The sequence below is a fragment of the Molothrus aeneus genome, chromosome 6, assembly GCF_037042795.1.
Source record: "Molothrus aeneus isolate 106 chromosome 6, BPBGC_Maene_1.0, whole genome shotgun sequence".
NCBI classification, from domain to species: domain Eukaryota; kingdom Metazoa; phylum Chordata; class Aves; order Passeriformes; family Icteridae; genus Molothrus; species Molothrus aeneus.
Genome location: NC_089651.1, coordinates 9,739,380 through 9,754,282, shown reverse-complemented (window position 1 = coordinate 9,754,282; position 14,903 = coordinate 9,739,380). Strand labels below are relative to the sequence as shown.

At 69.9% G+C, this 14,903-nt stretch overlaps 3 protein-coding genes across 4 annotated transcripts; 2 read left to right on the top strand and 1 right to left on the bottom strand.

Moving 5' to 3' along the window:
* Positions 1-126: 126 nt before the first annotated feature.
* On the top strand, positions 127-2,113 carry TIMM10 (translocase of inner mitochondrial membrane 10). The gene is made up of 2 exons (XM_066551705.1): positions 127-356; positions 804-2,113. Exons 1-2 carry the CDS (start codon positions 286-288, stop codon positions 1,003-1,005), a joined length of 273 nt encoding a protein of 90 aa, XP_066407802.1. The 5' UTR covers positions 127-285; the 3' UTR covers positions 1,006-2,113.
* On the bottom strand, positions 2,070-6,218 carry RTN4RL2 (reticulon 4 receptor like 2). Its single transcript, XM_066551704.1, has 3 exons — positions 6,073-6,218; positions 3,420-3,907; positions 2,070-3,020 (listed from the first exon to the last, which is right to left on the bottom strand). The coding sequence occupies exons 1-3, from the start codon at positions 6,104-6,106 to the stop codon at positions 2,283-2,285; spliced, it is 1,260 nt and encodes a 419-aa protein (XP_066407801.1). The 5' UTR covers positions 6,107-6,218; the 3' UTR covers positions 2,070-2,282.
* A 2,067-nt stretch (positions 6,219-8,285) lies between these two features.
* SLC43A3 (solute carrier family 43 member 3) lies at positions 8,286-14,848 on the top strand. 2 transcript variants are annotated; one of them, XM_066551886.1, is made up of 13 exons: positions 8,286-8,363; positions 10,854-11,096; positions 11,444-11,573; positions 11,717-11,763; positions 11,865-11,941; positions 12,038-12,130; positions 12,316-12,455; positions 12,612-12,718; positions 13,133-13,291; positions 13,403-13,481; positions 13,688-13,874; positions 14,138-14,261; positions 14,613-14,848. In XM_066551886.1, exons 2-13 carry the CDS (start codon positions 10,910-10,912, stop codon positions 14,675-14,677), a joined length of 1,395 nt encoding a protein of 464 aa, XP_066407983.1. In that variant the 5' UTR covers positions 8,286-8,363; positions 10,854-10,909; the 3' UTR covers positions 14,678-14,848. The 2 variants fall into 2 exon arrangements, with proteins under 2 accessions (XP_066407983.1, XP_066407981.1); XM_066551884.1 differs by having other exon boundaries at positions 13,368-13,481.
* The last annotated feature ends 55 nt before the right edge of the window (positions 14,849-14,903 follow it).

Here is a 14,903-nt window from a genome sequence, read left to right as displayed (position 1 = left end):
GCTCGGCCGCCGCCGCCGCCACGCCCCTTCCGCGAGGCCAATCAGCGACCGAGGCGCAGCCCTGGTCCCTCCTCCTCCTGCACGCCATTGGCCGGCGCCGGCTTTGGGGCGGGGCCGCTGCGCGGGTGGGCGGAAGCGCGGCGCCCACGTGGTTCCTGCAGGGAGCCGCCGCCGGGTCCCGAACCGAGCGGGACCGTGCGGGTCCAACGGGGCGGATCCGAGCGGGGTCGGGCCCAGAGGGATCGTGATCGGGACCGGGACCGAGCGGGACCGGTGGTGGCCGCCATGGATCCGCTGCGGGCTCAGCAGCTGGCGGCCGAGCTGGAGGTTGAGATGATGGCCGACATGTACAACCGGTGAGGCCCGCCGGGAGAGAGCACTGGGGGCGCTGGGATACCGGGGGGCGTCCGTGTCTTGGGGGACACTAGCGGGTGTCAGAGGCAATGGGCGACCCTGGGGCTGTAGGGGAGTGCGGGATGTCCTAGGAGACACCCGGGAAATGGGGAGGGGAGCCGGAGATGCCTGAGGATGGGGGACGGTGGGGGATCCTAGGGGTGCCCGGGTGGCGATGACGGGGGATACTGGGTTTGTTGGGGTGCAGAGGCCGGCGTCCCGCTCGGTGATGCTGCGGGTGCAGGAGGCGTTGGGGTGCAAGGGCTGGGGGTGCCGGGGGTGGCGATAACGGGGGGTGCTGAGGTGCGGGGCTGGGTCCCGGGGGTGGCGATGGCGGGGTACAGGGTGTGCTGGGCTGCGGGGCCGGGTCCCGGCCCGCGCGGGGCTCAGGCACGGTGCGGTCTGTGCAGGATGACCCAGGCGTGCCACCGCAAGTGCGTCCCGCCGTTCTACAAGGAGTCGGAGCTGTCCAAAGGGGAATGCGTGTGCCTGGACCGCTGCGTGGCCAAGTACCTGGAGGTGCACGAGCGGATGGGCAAGAAGCTGACGGAGCTGTCGCTGCAGGATGAGGAGCTGCTCAAGCGGATGCAGCAGGGCAGCGGCAGCGCCTGAGCCCCTACCCATCACCCCAATAAACCTGGGCGTCTGCTGTGCTCCCCTCGCCCCCCAAACCCACCCTGTGGCCGTCTGTTGGGGTGCCCGTGGTTGCTGCTGGGAGCCCCCCTTGTTGTCCCCAGCTGACACGTGCTGTGTCCTTGTGGGGGGCACCCCTGGGTGCCCCCCCGGCTGGGCCCAGCCCGTGTAATCCCCCGGATTAGGCAGAGCTGGGCTGAGCCCCTTGTAATCCCCAGTGGGGTGGGACAGGCTCAGCCCCTCCCTGTCTGTCTGTGCTGGGGGTCACCAGAGGGGACAGCCGGGACAGCCCTGCACAGGGACACAGCTCCCGAGGGGCAGGGCACAGGGACACCCTCGCAGGGACACTCCCAGCACATCCAGCTCTGTTTGAGGATACACAGATGGGACCACGTGGGGACAACCCAGGGAACACCTCTGCCTGGGCAAGGACCACGTGGGGACAGCCAGAGACCACAGGGGAGGGGGAATAGGGACACCCACATGGGGACAGTCTGCACACACACAGACAGACACCCCACACACCCCTGGGGACACCTGGAGGGGACAAGGGCCCCGGGAGACACGGACACCCAGCGAGTTACACCCGCTGAGGGACACCCAGTGAGGGGCAGCCCTGGGCTGTGTGTAACACACACCCAGAGGGACCGAGCGCAGGGGGAGGGCGCTGTCCCTGTGCCCGCAGCCCGGCAGTGTGTGCTCCATCCGTGTGCCTGCGGGAAGTGGGTCAGGCAGTGCAGGGCGCGGGGGTGGCTCCGCGCCCCGCGGCTCCCGTGACACCCGCCAGCACTCTGCCCGGGGTGCGGGGTGTCGGCGTCACGGCAGCCTGCGTGTCACCGGCCCCGCGGTGGCGCCGGGCGTGCGGCCCGTGTCGGGGGGTGTGTGTCCCGCAGGGGGTGTCCGTCCGTCCGTCCGTCCGTCCTTCCCCCTGCAGCGCCCTGCACGCCTCGCTGCCTTGCCACCCGCCGCTCCCATCAATATTTCAGGAGCGGCAGGCGGTGACCTGGATCGACAGTGGCCCACCCACAGCAGCCAGGCCCCGCTCTCCCAAAATAAGACCATTTTTAATAAATAATTTCCCACCTTTTGGTTCCTGTTGGGGGTTTTTCCCGCTCAGGATGGGAGGGGACGCCCTTCTGCATCCTGCGGCCCCCCCCCCCGCCGGCTTTTCCCCACAGTTCTTGAGGCCTCCCCTGGGGAGAAGGGGGGCGCGGGCGCCCCGAGGTGCCGGGACCCCCGTGGGCGCCGAGGGGGGCTCAGAGTCGGGGCAGGATCAGAGCCAGGAGGAGCAGGAGGGCGGGGGGCCGGCGGGGCGCGGCGGCGGCCATGGGGGCGCAGGGGTCGTGGGGGCAGCTGGCGTCCTCGGGGGGCCCGCGGGAGTCACGGGACGGGGGGGGCGGCCGGGGCTGGGGTCCCCGCAGGTCGTGGGGGGGCAGCCCGTCGCGGTAGAAGGCGGAGGGCGGTGCGGCCGGGAGGGTGCCGGGGCGACCCAGCGCCCGCCCCGGGGTGCCCATCACCGCCACCCCGTTGCCATCTTCCATCTCCTCGCCGTCGTCGTCGTCGTCGTCATCCTCGGGGCAGGCGTCGAAGTCTCGGGGGCGCAGGTGGCGCAGGTCGGTGCCGCGGCGGTGCGGGGGGCTGGCGCACGGCACCGGGGAGCTGGAGACGCGCGTGCGGCGGAACCAGGCCCAGAGTGGGCGCGCACGGCAGTCGCAGGCCCAGGGGTTGGCGTTGAGGCGCAGGAACTGCAGCGAGGGCAGCGCGGCCAGCGGGTCCCCGGGCAGGGCCACCAGGCTGTTGTTGAACAGGTAGAGGATGGTGAGGCGCGCCAGCCCGCCGAAGGCGCGGCGGTGGATGGCTGCCAGCCGGTTGGCGTGCAGCAGCAGGCGGTCCAGGCTCGAGAGCCCCCGGAAGACACCCTCCGACAGCGCCCGCAGCCGGTTGCCGTGCAGGAAGAGGTGGCTCAGGTTGGCCAGGTCGGCAAAGAGATCGTCCTGCGGGGAATGGGAGAGGGGTGGGTGTGGGGTGGGGGCCCAGTGCCAGTGTGCTGCTCTGTGGCCCTGCCTGGCGGGCATCAGCTGGAGAGACACTGGTGTGGGCCCCACAGAGCCCTGCCATGGGGCCTGGTCCTGCCAGCATCGCCCATCACCCTCTCCTGTGTCCCTGCTCTGTGAGCATCGTGCAAGACCTTGTCCCGTGTCCCTGCCATGCTGGGGTCACCCATGGTCCTGCCCCACGGCCATCACCCCGCTCCCTCAGCATCTCCTGTCCCTGCCCTGCATTCTGGCCGTGTCAGCACCACCTTGTCCCACATCCTGTCTCCATGGCATGTCACCATCACCCATCCCACCCCTGTGCCCTGGAGGCATCGCCCAGGCCCCCTGCTCACCCACCTGGAGGTAGAGCAGCCCGTTCTCCTGCAGGTAGAGGTACTGGAGGCTGCGGAGGCCACGGAAGATGCCGCTGGGCAGGTTGGCCAGCCGGCACCGGTACAGGTGCAGGGCCTGGAGGCGGTGGAGGCCGTGGAAGGTGTCGGGGGCCAGGACGCGGAGGTGCGGGTTGTCACCCAGGTCGAGCTCCTCCAGGGCGGGCAGGTGGCGGAAGGTGCCCGGCTGGATGGAGGAGATGTTGTTGGAGTAGAGCCAGAGGGTGACGGTGCTGGGCCCGAAGGTGCCCGCCCGCAGCGCCCCGATGACGTTGTTCTGCAGGAAGAGGCGGCGGGCGCCGGGCGGGAGCCCCGCGGGCACCGAGGAGAAGTTGTTGGCCTGGCAGCTGACGGTGGGCGGCGAGACGTAGCAGGTGCAGAGCGCGGGGCAGGCGGGAGCCCCGCCGGGCACCCACACCAGCGCCGCCAGCAGCAGCAGGGCCGCCGGGCGCCCGCCTGAGGGCACAGCGGGGCGTCAGCGCGGGGCACCCGCGTCCCCGACCCCCGCGCCGCCCGCCCCCCACAGCCCCCCGGCCGCCGCAGCCCACAGAGCCTCCCGGGGCCGTGCCCTCCAGGAACATCCCTGGGAACGGCTCTGGGAGCCCCCTGGGGCCGTGCCCACCCCATCAAGCCGTGGCTCCTTAGGAGAGTCCCAAGGTCCTGATCATTCCATAGGGTTGGGCACCCCAAGGAGGCCCCCTGGACTGTACCCACCCTTAGGGCCGCGTTTGCCCAGGAGAACCCCAAGGTCACGACAACCCCATAGGGCTGGGCACTCCTAGAAGCCCTCCAAAGCCATGCCAGCTCCATAGGGCCACGGTTCCCCAGGAGAATGCCAAGGTCATCACCACCCTGTAGGGCTGGACGCCCCGAGGAAGGGGACTGTGCCCACCCACAGGCCATGGCACCCAGGAGGCCCCTGAGGGCCATGTCTCCTCTCCAGGGACGCCCCAAGGCCATGCCCACCCACACAGCCATGGTCCCCTAGGAGATCCCTAGGACCACAGAGCCCTTGGAGAATCCCAAGGTCATGACACCCCATAGCACTGAGCGCCCCTTGCAGCCCCCAGACCCACATCAGCCCATAGGACCGTGGTCCCCAGAGACGCCCCCAGGGCTGTGCTGCTGCACAGCACCAAGGCCGGGCACCCCAAAAAGTGGCTGTCCACCTGTGACCTTCTGGGGCTGCTCCTGCTACTGGGGCCATGCTCCCCAGGGACCCCCAAAGCTCCCTGACCCCCCTGCCGTGCCCACACTTGTGCGGGACCGTGCCTGCCCCACGGTCCACCAGAACCCCTCACGGGGTCACAGACCCCTGGGACCCCCCTCACCCCACTCTGGGGGGGGTCCGTGCCCCCTCCCCAAACGGGGCGGTGCCACGTGCGCGCGTGCCGCGGCCACGTGTGGGGCGGGGCACGCGTGGGCGCGGGCTGACGACACGCGCCGCCGCTCCGGGTGTTCAGCATCCCCCCCTTCTCCCCCCCCCCCCACCCGTGTCCATCCCCCCCCTCAGGCTGCAACCCGAGAGCTTCATCCATAATTCAGCCCGGCGGCCTGGATCCACGCCCGGGGATGCGTGGATGCGCCCAGTCGCCGCTGCCGGGGGAGGGGAGAGGAAGGAGGGGGGCGGTGGGACCCTCCGGTGCACCGGAGGTCACACCGGAGATGCACCGAGGGGTCCCACCGCCCCCTTCCCTCCCTTCCCCTCTGCCGGTGCTCCGCGAGTTGGGGGGGTGCCCACCCCCCAGCCACCCACGGAGGCGTCCGGCGCATCTGCTCAGCGCCGCCCCCCTCCCCCGGCGCCCCGTGCCGGCGTGCGCCCCCCACCCGCGTCCCATCTGTCACTCCCCCACGCCGCGGGCTGACTCAGTTGGGAGCTGAAGTCACCGGTTCTCAGCTTCCCCCCCCCGGGTGCCAAACCCCCCCACCCCGGTAGTTGCGGGTACCCCACAGACCCGCGGCACCCACCCGCGGCGTGACCCGGGCGCTCCCGGCTCCCCGCGGTGCCACTCGGGGAACCGTGGGGCGTCTCCACGCCGCGCTGGGGGTCCAGGGGTGGCACCGCGTACCCCCTGAGTCGCGGGGCACACCCCGCTGGGCAGCGTGGGGTACCCACACTCCGGGCTGGGGCTCTCGGGGTGGCATCGGGTACCCCGTGGATCGTGGAGCGCCAGAAGCCGGGCTGTGCACGCCGTGCTGCACAGGGCGTGCCGGGGTTCGTGGGGCTGCCCTGGGGGGCCCGGGATGGCAGCGAGTACCCACGTGTCATGGGGCACTGCCACGCCGGGCTGGGGGTCCCGGGATGGCACCGGCCACCCCGTGGGTCGTGAGACGGCGACACCTCGGGCTGGGCTGGCGGCAGGCGCCTCGTGGGTCGGGGGGCACCCTCGCGCCGGGGGTCGCGGGGGGACTCAACCTGGGGTGCCCCGGGACTGCGCCCCGGCGCCGGGCCGCGCGTTCCGGGGCGGCCGCGGGGTCCCCGCGCACCGGGGGCTCCCCACTCACCCCGGGGCGCCCGCACCCCGAGCGCCGCGGGGCGCCCCGAGCCGGGACCGAGGTTTCCGGGGGGCACCCCAGGGTCCGCCCGACACCCGCGGGACCCCGCCCGACCCCGCGCCTACCTGGGGGCAGGTCCCGAGCCGTGGGGGGCCGCATGGCGGGGCGGCCGCTCAGGCGCTGCCCACCCGCGGGGTCATGGCCGGTGCCGGGGGGGGCTGCTCGCCCCCTTCGCCCCCGCCGCGCCGCCGGGAGCAGCAGCCGCCGCCGCCCCGGGGCATGGCACGGGTGGGCTCGGGCTCGGGCACGGGTGGGCTCGGCGCGGCGCTGCCCGCGGCTCCGTGGGGCTGAGCCCTCCCCGCGCCGCGCCTTATCCCGGGGCGGCCGCTCCGCCCCCCGCGCCGGCCCCGCCGTTTAACCCTTCCCGGGCTGGCCCGCCCCAGGCGGGACAGGGGTGGGCGCAGGGACTCCCGGCGGGGACAGCGGGGACCGCGGGGACAGGAGGGACAGGGGGATACGCGCTGCGGGCGCCCGCGGGGGCCACGCCCTGCGGGACTCAAGACGGGGACCCCCAACGGGGACACGGGGTGTGATGCGCTCCCCCCACGGGGAAAGGGCGCGGGGCTCGCGTGGGGAGCTGTGACCGCGGGACACGGAGGGTGGTCTCCGTCCGTCCGTCCGTCCGTCCGTCCGTCCGTCCGTCTGTCCGTCTGTCCGTCCCTCCCTCTGTCCCACGATCCCCGGACCGGCGCCGGGCTTTGGTGCCCCCATGGCCGGCGGGACCCCGCGGGGGCTGTGCCCGGGGTGGGGGCGGCGGGGCCGGGAGCCCCGCACCCAGCGAGCCGCCGGGAGGGCGCGGTGGGCGGCGGTCCGCACCCACGCGGGACCGCGGCGCTGTTCGCGGTGCCGGACCGGCGCTGTCCGTGGTGCCGCCGCGGCGCCGCCCGGCCCGGGGCACAGCGGGTGGCGGCGGTGCGGGATACGCGGGCCCCGCGCCGGTGCCGCGCGTGGGGGGACACGCGTGGCCGCGCGGGCTGCGGCGGCACCGGCACCGGCTGGCACCGGCGCGTGTTTGCGGCGCCGTCTCCGGCGAGCGAAATGCCACAAGCTGGTGCGGCGGCAGCCGTGGGAGGGGGCGTGGGCGGCGCGGGGCTGACTCAGGGGCCGCCATCCGCTCCCCCCGCCCGTGGCCCCAGCCCCGTGCCGAGCCCCCGGCCGGACAGCGCCGGTCTGGAACGGGGAGGGGGAGCCCGCTCGGGGGGGCTGCTCTGGGTGCTGGTGCCCACCCGCCTGGGGATCTGGGACAGGCTGGGTAGGGAGGGGACGGACAGACGGATGGACGGTGGAGGATGGATAGAAGGAGGGGACAGATGGGTGGACAGAGAGGTGGAGGATGAATTGATGGACAGGTGGACACAAGGAGAGGAGGACAGATGGACAGATATGGACGGAGAACATGTGGAGATGGGGTGGACAAATGGAGAGATGGGTGAAGGATGGGGAGGACAGACAGATGGACAGGTGGAGGGAAGGGCAGGTAATGGGCAGCTGGATGGTTGTGGGACAGATGGATGGGATGGATAGAGTTGTGATTGGAGGGGGACAGATGGACAGGTGACAGACAGACCGATGATGGACAGATGGATGGGTGACAGACAGATGGATGGGTGATGGACAGATGGACGGGTGATGAACAGACAGAAGGGCAGCTGGCAGAGCAGATGAGAGGCTGCAGCAGTGGGGACAGGTGGGGACAGACCGGGTGGCTGCAAGCACTGGTGGATGGACAGAGGGACAGAAGAGAGGATGTGGAGGGGAGGGTGACAGGAGGGACAGCAGTGTCCTGGGCGGGGCGAAGGCAGGGGGTGGCGGACCAGGGACAGGCAGGGGACACAGCACAACACAGCGGGGTGGCATGGGAATGGCTCTGGGATGGCGCAGCAGGAGGGGCCCAGGGATAGCCCAAGGGTAGTCCTGGGGTGTCCGGGAATGGCCTAAGGGGTGACCCAAGCATCACTGAGAACTGGCCCGAGAGTGACCAGAAGGGCGATCCAAGGGTGGCGCCACCGGGAGCGCCCCTTGGGAGCGGCAGGTGAGCTGGCACACCTGGACGTGCCGAGGGCGCACCCGCGGGGGGCGTACGGGCGGCGCCGGGGAAAGGCTCCGTGCCGGGACGGCCCCTCCTGGGCGGACCCACGGGTGACCGGGGCCCTCCACCGAGGCCGCCTCCCGCGCCCCCCCGAACCGCGGGGCCCGGGGGCGGGGCCCGGCCAGGCCCAGCAGCTCCGCTCCGCCCGCGGTGAGGGGGGGGCGGGAGGGGCCGCGGCATTTGGGGGCACCGAGAGCACCGGGAGCACCGGGAGCGCCGGGGCGGGGAGAGCCCGGTCCCCTCCCCGCCGGGCCGGGCGGGAGGCGGGTGAGCGGCGCGGGGATGCGGCGGGAGGAGCCGCGGGGCGCGGAGGGGCCCGGATGGACACGGAGCGGCGGCGGGAGGGGGTTGTGACCGGGACGGGAGGATGCGGAAGGACCGAGGGCCCTGGCCCCGTGGCCTGCGGGGCTGGGCTCGGCGTGGGCGCGGTGCGGGTGTCCGGGGTGCCCGGGGTGCCCGGGGTATCCGGGGTGCCCGGGTGCCCGGGGCGGTGCCGGGGTACGCGTGGCGGAGCCGCGTCGGCCCCGGGGCCGTGGGGGAGGCTCGGGGGGCGGGCACGGCGGAGCCCCACGTTTGCCCACCCCCAGGACCACGCGTGTGTCCCCGCCACACGTGTGCGGGCCAAGTCCCCGCGGCCGGGGCTGCCCCTGCTCGGGGGGGTGCGGGCAGTGCCCGGCCCAGGACACCGCGTCCCGCGGGGGCAGCGGGGTGGGGAGGGGGCGCCCAGCCCTAGGGCAGCCCCCAGGGGTCCTGTGACACCCCCCTGCCCCTTCACGGCCTGGGGGGAACTCGGGGTCACGGCAGGGACAGAGGGGACAGAGTCACTGATGCTGCGAACCTCCGAGCCGAGCCGGAGCCCCCTGCTCCCTTGTGGAGGGCTCACCAGTATGGGGGGGCTCTCACCAGTATGGGGGGGTCACTGCTGTGGGACACACCCTGTGGCTGGCAGGGACAGTGTGTCCAGGACACCCCAGTCAGGCCTAGTGGCTGACACCCATAGTGAATGGCTCGGGGTGCCCCAGGCAGTGACCCCCACATGTCAGGGAGCCCCGGTGCCCTCCAGCTGCTGTCACAGCCCCTGCCTGTGCTATTTTTAGCCACCTGAGTGGCTAAGCACAGTACAGGTCTCCCCAGGCCGGCCCCCCTCCCCCGGCTCTGTGCAGGTTAATCTTTAGCTGCTGGTCACTGTAATGTGGCTCATTACCCTCATTACCCTCATTACCGCGGGACAGCGACAGGCCCTGGGCAGTGACACGGTGACACGGCTCTGTGCAGCAGAGCCAGGCTGTGTGTGGCTGAGGGAGGTGGGGGGACACGGAGGACAGTGAGCTGGGGGTGACGTGGCTCTGGTGCCCTTGGCACCCGGCTGTGGGTCACGGGGAGTCCCAGCTGCAATGGGGGGTGACCTGCTGCCAGCCCCAGCACGGTGACAGCCCCAGTGCAGTGCAGTGCTTGGGGCAGCAGCGTCCCCAGGAGACATGTCACGGTCCCCAGCAGTGGGAGGGGATTCCTGGGGACAGGACAGGATCCCCCGGGGGTGGCAGGGTCCCAGAGGTGTGACAGTGTCCCTGAGGGCTGTGCCAGGGTCCCCAAGGGAGGGCCCCAGGGGCTGTGCTGGGTCCTTGGGGGGGTGTGTCATTGTCCCCTGCAGCGTGCCTGTGTCCCTGTGCCAGCATCTCCAGGGATTGTCCCAGATTCCCAAGCACTGTGCCAGGCCCTGGGGGGGATGGTGTTTTGGTGTCCCTGTGGGAGTGCCAATGTCCCCAGGGGCTGTGCCAGCGGCACCAGGAAGAGTGCCAGTTTCCCAAGGGCCGTGCGAGGTCCCCAGCAGGTGCTGGTGTCCTTGGGGTGAGGTGTGTTGTTGTGGTGTCCCCAGTGCTCACACCAGGGTGCCCAGCAGTGTGCCAGTGTCCCTGTGGCTGTGCCAGGTCCTGGGCCAGGCTGGCTTGAGGCAATAGGGACAGCACAGGGGGCTCCTGACACAGTGAGGGGACCGAGCCCCCATCGGGGGGCCCGAGGTGCTATCAGGGGGCCCAAGGCAGTATTGGGGACCGGCAGCCTGGGGAACCCGAGTGTGCTCCCAGGAGATTAGGGGGGAGTCACTGGGGCTGTGGAGATGTGTCCCAGCCACACTGCCGGGGGCCAGACTGCAGGGCAGCAGTGAAGGTGACAGTGACAACAGGAGGGACTGGCCTCGTGCAGGTGGGTGAGGGGTGCAGGACAGGAATCAGCAGGCACGGTGCAGGTGTGCACGCCTGCAAACCTGTGTGTGTGCCTGTGAACAGCTGTGTGCACCTGGAAGTGTCTGTGCACCTGCAAACCTGTGTGTGTGCCTGTGAACAGCTGTGTGCGTGTCCATAAATCTGTGTGTGCCCCTGCAAACTTGTGTGTGTGCCTGTGAACAGCTGTGTGTGTGCTTACAAATGTGTGTGTGTGCCCACAAATCTGTGTGTGCCTGTGAACAGCTGTGTGTGTGCCCATAAATCTGTGTGTGCCCCTGCAAACCTGTGTGTGTCTGTCAATGGCCGTGTGCCACATGTCACTAGCTGTCCCCAAATGTGCGAGCCCTGGCTGCTGCAGGACCCTGCCCTGCGCCCTGGCACGTGGGAGGACACAGGTGCCAGCCACTGTGGCCAGGGACAAGGGGCAGAGCCAGGGTGACAGTGGCCTTTGCCCAGGTGGCCACGTGCTGCCAGGTGTCCCTGTGCCCCCGGTGGGTGCCCACACGGTGTGACGCCTTCCCTTTGTCACCCACAGGCTTGGTGAAGACGCCCCAGGCTGGTGCCAGGCCAGTGGCTGCCTGGGCAGGGGCCATGGCGGGGGGCGCGGGGCTGGCCAAGCGCCTGGGGACGCTCCTGTCGGGGCTGCTGGAGTGCGGCGCCTTCTGCGGCATCATCTTCGGCTGGGCCTCCCTCGTCTTCGTCCTCAAGGACCTGGGCTACTTCGAGGGGCTGTGCCAGCCCTCCACCACCCCCGGCCCCAACCTCACCCTGGGGTCTGGTATGGACCCCCCCCCCCCGTGTCCCCATGGTCCCCTGACTTGTGACCCTGCTGTCCCAATGGCCCGAGCTGTCCCATGTCCCCACTGTGCCTGTGTCTTTGCTGTCTGCGGTGTCCTGATGCCCTGCAGTGCTCTGTGTCCCCACTGTCTCCAAGCCCACGTGCCTGCTGTCCCCCAGTCCATGTCTCCAGTACCGTCGTGTCCGTGGTGTCCCCACATGCCTGGTGTCCCCCGCATCTCCGCTGACCCGTGTCCCTGGGTGCCTGTGTCCCCACGCCCGTGGTATTCCCGGTGTCCCCATGCCCCTGTCTCCGTGTCCCCATGCCCCACTTGTGGCCGTTCCCAGACTGCAGTGGGCAGGATGAGCAGTTCTCCCTGGTCTTCACCATCGGCTCCTTCATGAACAACTTCATGACCTTCCCCATGGGCGTCGTCTTCGACCGCTTCGGCACCGCGGCTGCACGCCTCATCGCCATGTGAGCCCTGCGCCAGGGGACACGGGGGACACAGCTGGGGCTGCCGGGAATGGGGGTCATTCCGGTGGCCTGGCTCCCAAAGGGCGAGGGGAGGGGAATCACCTGTGATTCCTGTCCCCACGTCTCACCACTGTCCCCTTTAGCTCCCTCTACACTGGCGGGACCCTGCTCGTCGCCTTCTCCACCCCAGGTGAGACCCTGTGGCCAGCGGGTCCCCAGCCATGGTGGGACCTCTTTGGTAACCCCTGTCCCCACTGACCCCTGTGTCCCCACTGACCCCTGTGTCCCCAGAGCTGGCAGTGCTGCTCTTCCCAGCCATGTCCATGCTGTCGGTGGGAGGCATCCTCCTCATCCTCACCAACATGCAGGTGGGTTCCCCCTGCACCCTGATACCCACGTGGTGGCAGGACACCCTGTGTGGCACGGGAGGGCTCTGATGGAATGCAGGGGTCTCTCGGTGCCAGGTGGGGAACCTGTTCGGAAACTACCGCTCCATCATCATCACTCTCTACAACGGGGCCTTCGACTCGTCCTCTGCCATCTTCCTCATCGTCAAGGTGGGTGCGAGAGACGTGGCAGTGGCGGCAGGGGAGGACAGAGCTGGGAACAGCTGGGTCACGTCTACGGGCGTATTGGGGACACAGTCTGGGACACACTGAGTCACATATGGGGACACACCTGAGGCCTGAGCAGGTGGCCACTGGCAGCCTGTCTCTGTCCCTGACTCTGTCCTTGTCCCCAGCTGCTGTACGAGCAGGGGCTGTCCCTGCAGGCCATGTTCCTCTTCCTGGCAGCCTGCAGTGCCTGGCACCTCCTGCGCACCCTCTTCCTGATGCCGCGCAGCCGCATCCCCTACCCTCTGCCCCCCGACTACAACTACGGGTATGGGGGTGCCTGCGCCCTGCCTCTGGGGGCTCTGGGGAGAGGGGTTCTGGGTGCCACCCGGGGCTGGGTCCCACCCTGCGGGCAGCGGGTCCTGTCCCCTGGGCAGGTCCAGCCCCGGCAGGTGGATGCAGGGTGACACAGGCGCTGCCACAGACTGCAGTGCCGGAGCCGTTCCCGCTCCTACCGAGCCCACAAGGACAAGCAAACCCCGGGAGAGGCCGGACCGGAGGAGACACCCCTGGAACCCCCCATAGCTCGAGGTGCCGGAGTGAGAATCTGCTCGGTGGGGTGGGGCTTATATTTGGGGAGGGGCTTGGCCGGGTGGGCGTGGCCAAATCTGGCTGTGGGCTGTGCTATGTAAAGGAGGGGTGTGGCATGGGGATGTGGATGTGCATGGCCTGGTTGAGGGCACCATGCATATGCAAATAGGTGTGTGTGGCCTTCTGGTGGTGGGCGTGGCTGTTGATAGGCGTGGCTGGAGGACGGCAAGGATATGCAAATTAAGCAGTGCTGGGTGTGGCAGCGTGTGAGCGTGGTCAGAGGGTGGGCACGGTGACATATCTGAATGAGCAGGCTCATACCGGGGATTGTGAGGCCCCAGTGGGTGGCAGGGACAAGGTGTGGGTGTGGCCTGGGGGTGTGTCTGTATGTGCCCTGCCCTGACACCTGCACAGGTGGGGACACCCCTGGGACACCGTTCCGGGCCTGTGCCTGCTCGTGGCTCTTCGCCTGGCACGTGGCCTGGCTCTCAGTGATGCAGCTGCGCCATTACCTGTTCATCGGCACCCTCAACCCTCAGCTGGAGCACCTGGCGCATGGGGACCACGCCCTGGGTACGGCATCACGGTGGGGGGACACGGCAGGGACCCCTGGGGCCGGCCCTGCCCGCCTGACGCTGTCCCCCCACAGTGAGCACCTACACCAACGCCTTTGCCTTCACCCAGCTCTGCGGGGTGCTCTGTGCCCCCTGGAACGGCCTCATCCTCGACCGGCACAAGCGGGGAAAGGGCCCCCGCCCCGAGGGTAACTGAGCCCCCAGCCCATACCCCGCGGGTAATTGACCCCCACGGCCCTTCACCCCAAGAGGAACCACTCCTTGACCCACACTATGGGGGTAACACCCCTCCCAGTCCTGTGCTCCCTGTGTCCTCATTGCTGCCACCACCACCGTGCCCGAGCCTGCGGCCCCTGGGGACCGTGTCCCCATGCCGTGACCGCCATGCCCACAGGGACCCTGGCCGCGCTGGCAGACCTGCGCTCGGCGGTGCTGTCGCTGGTGGTGACGGTGGCGCTGTGCCTGCTGTTCTCCGTGCTCGCCGCCGTGCCTGTCCTGCCCGCCCAGTTCGGCACCTTCGTGCTGCAGGTCATCAGCCGCTCCTTCCTGTACGGCGGCAACGCCGCCTTCCTGGCCATCGCGTGAGTGACTGGGGACAGCCCCGGGGGACGCAGGGCTCAGCGTGGCAGGGCATGGAGGCACGGTCGTTGTGGGTGTAGCAGGGGACAGGCAGGGTGCCATGGTCAGCATGGGGTGGCAGGGGATGGCGGTGGCACTGGAGGGTGGCAGGGGATGGCGGTGGCGTTGGAGGGTGGCAGGTGACACAGTGGAGGTGTCAGGGCTCAGGAGGGTGCCAGGGTGGGGGTGCCAGGAGGTGCCCGTTGGTGATGTGGGTGCCTGGCAGGTTTCCCCCTCAGCACTTCGGGAAGCTCTATGGGCTGGCCATGGCACTGTCGGCGCTGGTGGCCCTGCTGCAGTACCCCTGTGTCGCCCTGGTGCAGGGGCCGCTCCAGGGGGACCCCTTCTATGTGAGTGTGCCCCCCGAGGGAGGGCTGGGGGGCTGCTCCACGGGGAAATGGAGGTCCTGCCCTGGGAGGGAAGGGGGCTTGCCACATGGGGAAATGGGGGTCTCATCCCATGGGAAAATGGGGATCCTGGTCATGCCCATGGGAAAATGGGGGTCCTGCCACATGGGGAAATGGGGATGCTGCCCTGGGAGGGATGGAGTCCTTTCCCCAGGAATGGTGGGGTGTTATGCCATAAGAAATGGGGGTCCTACTCCTGGGGAAATGGAGGTGCTGCCCCAAGTGTCCTGGCCTAACACAGGGGATGGGGGATGGCACCCCAGACCCCTGCCCTGACACTCTTCCCCTCCGCAGATGAACTTGGGGCTCATCACCGTGGTGCTGGTGGCCTTTGTCAGCCCCGTGGTGGTGGCCCGTGAGTGCCAGAGGCGAGCCAAGGAGCTGGGCATGGCTGGCACCCCCCTGGCAGCCCCTCCCAGCACTGAGATCCATGACGAGACCCCACACTGAGCCCCAGAACACCATTTTTGTACCGGCCTGGGGGTGCTGTGCCTGTGGAGTGGGGATAATAAACATTGCTGCCCCCTCTGCTTGCTGTGCTGCCCCCACGAGCCCCCAGCCCCATCCCCAGGCCCCTGGTGCACA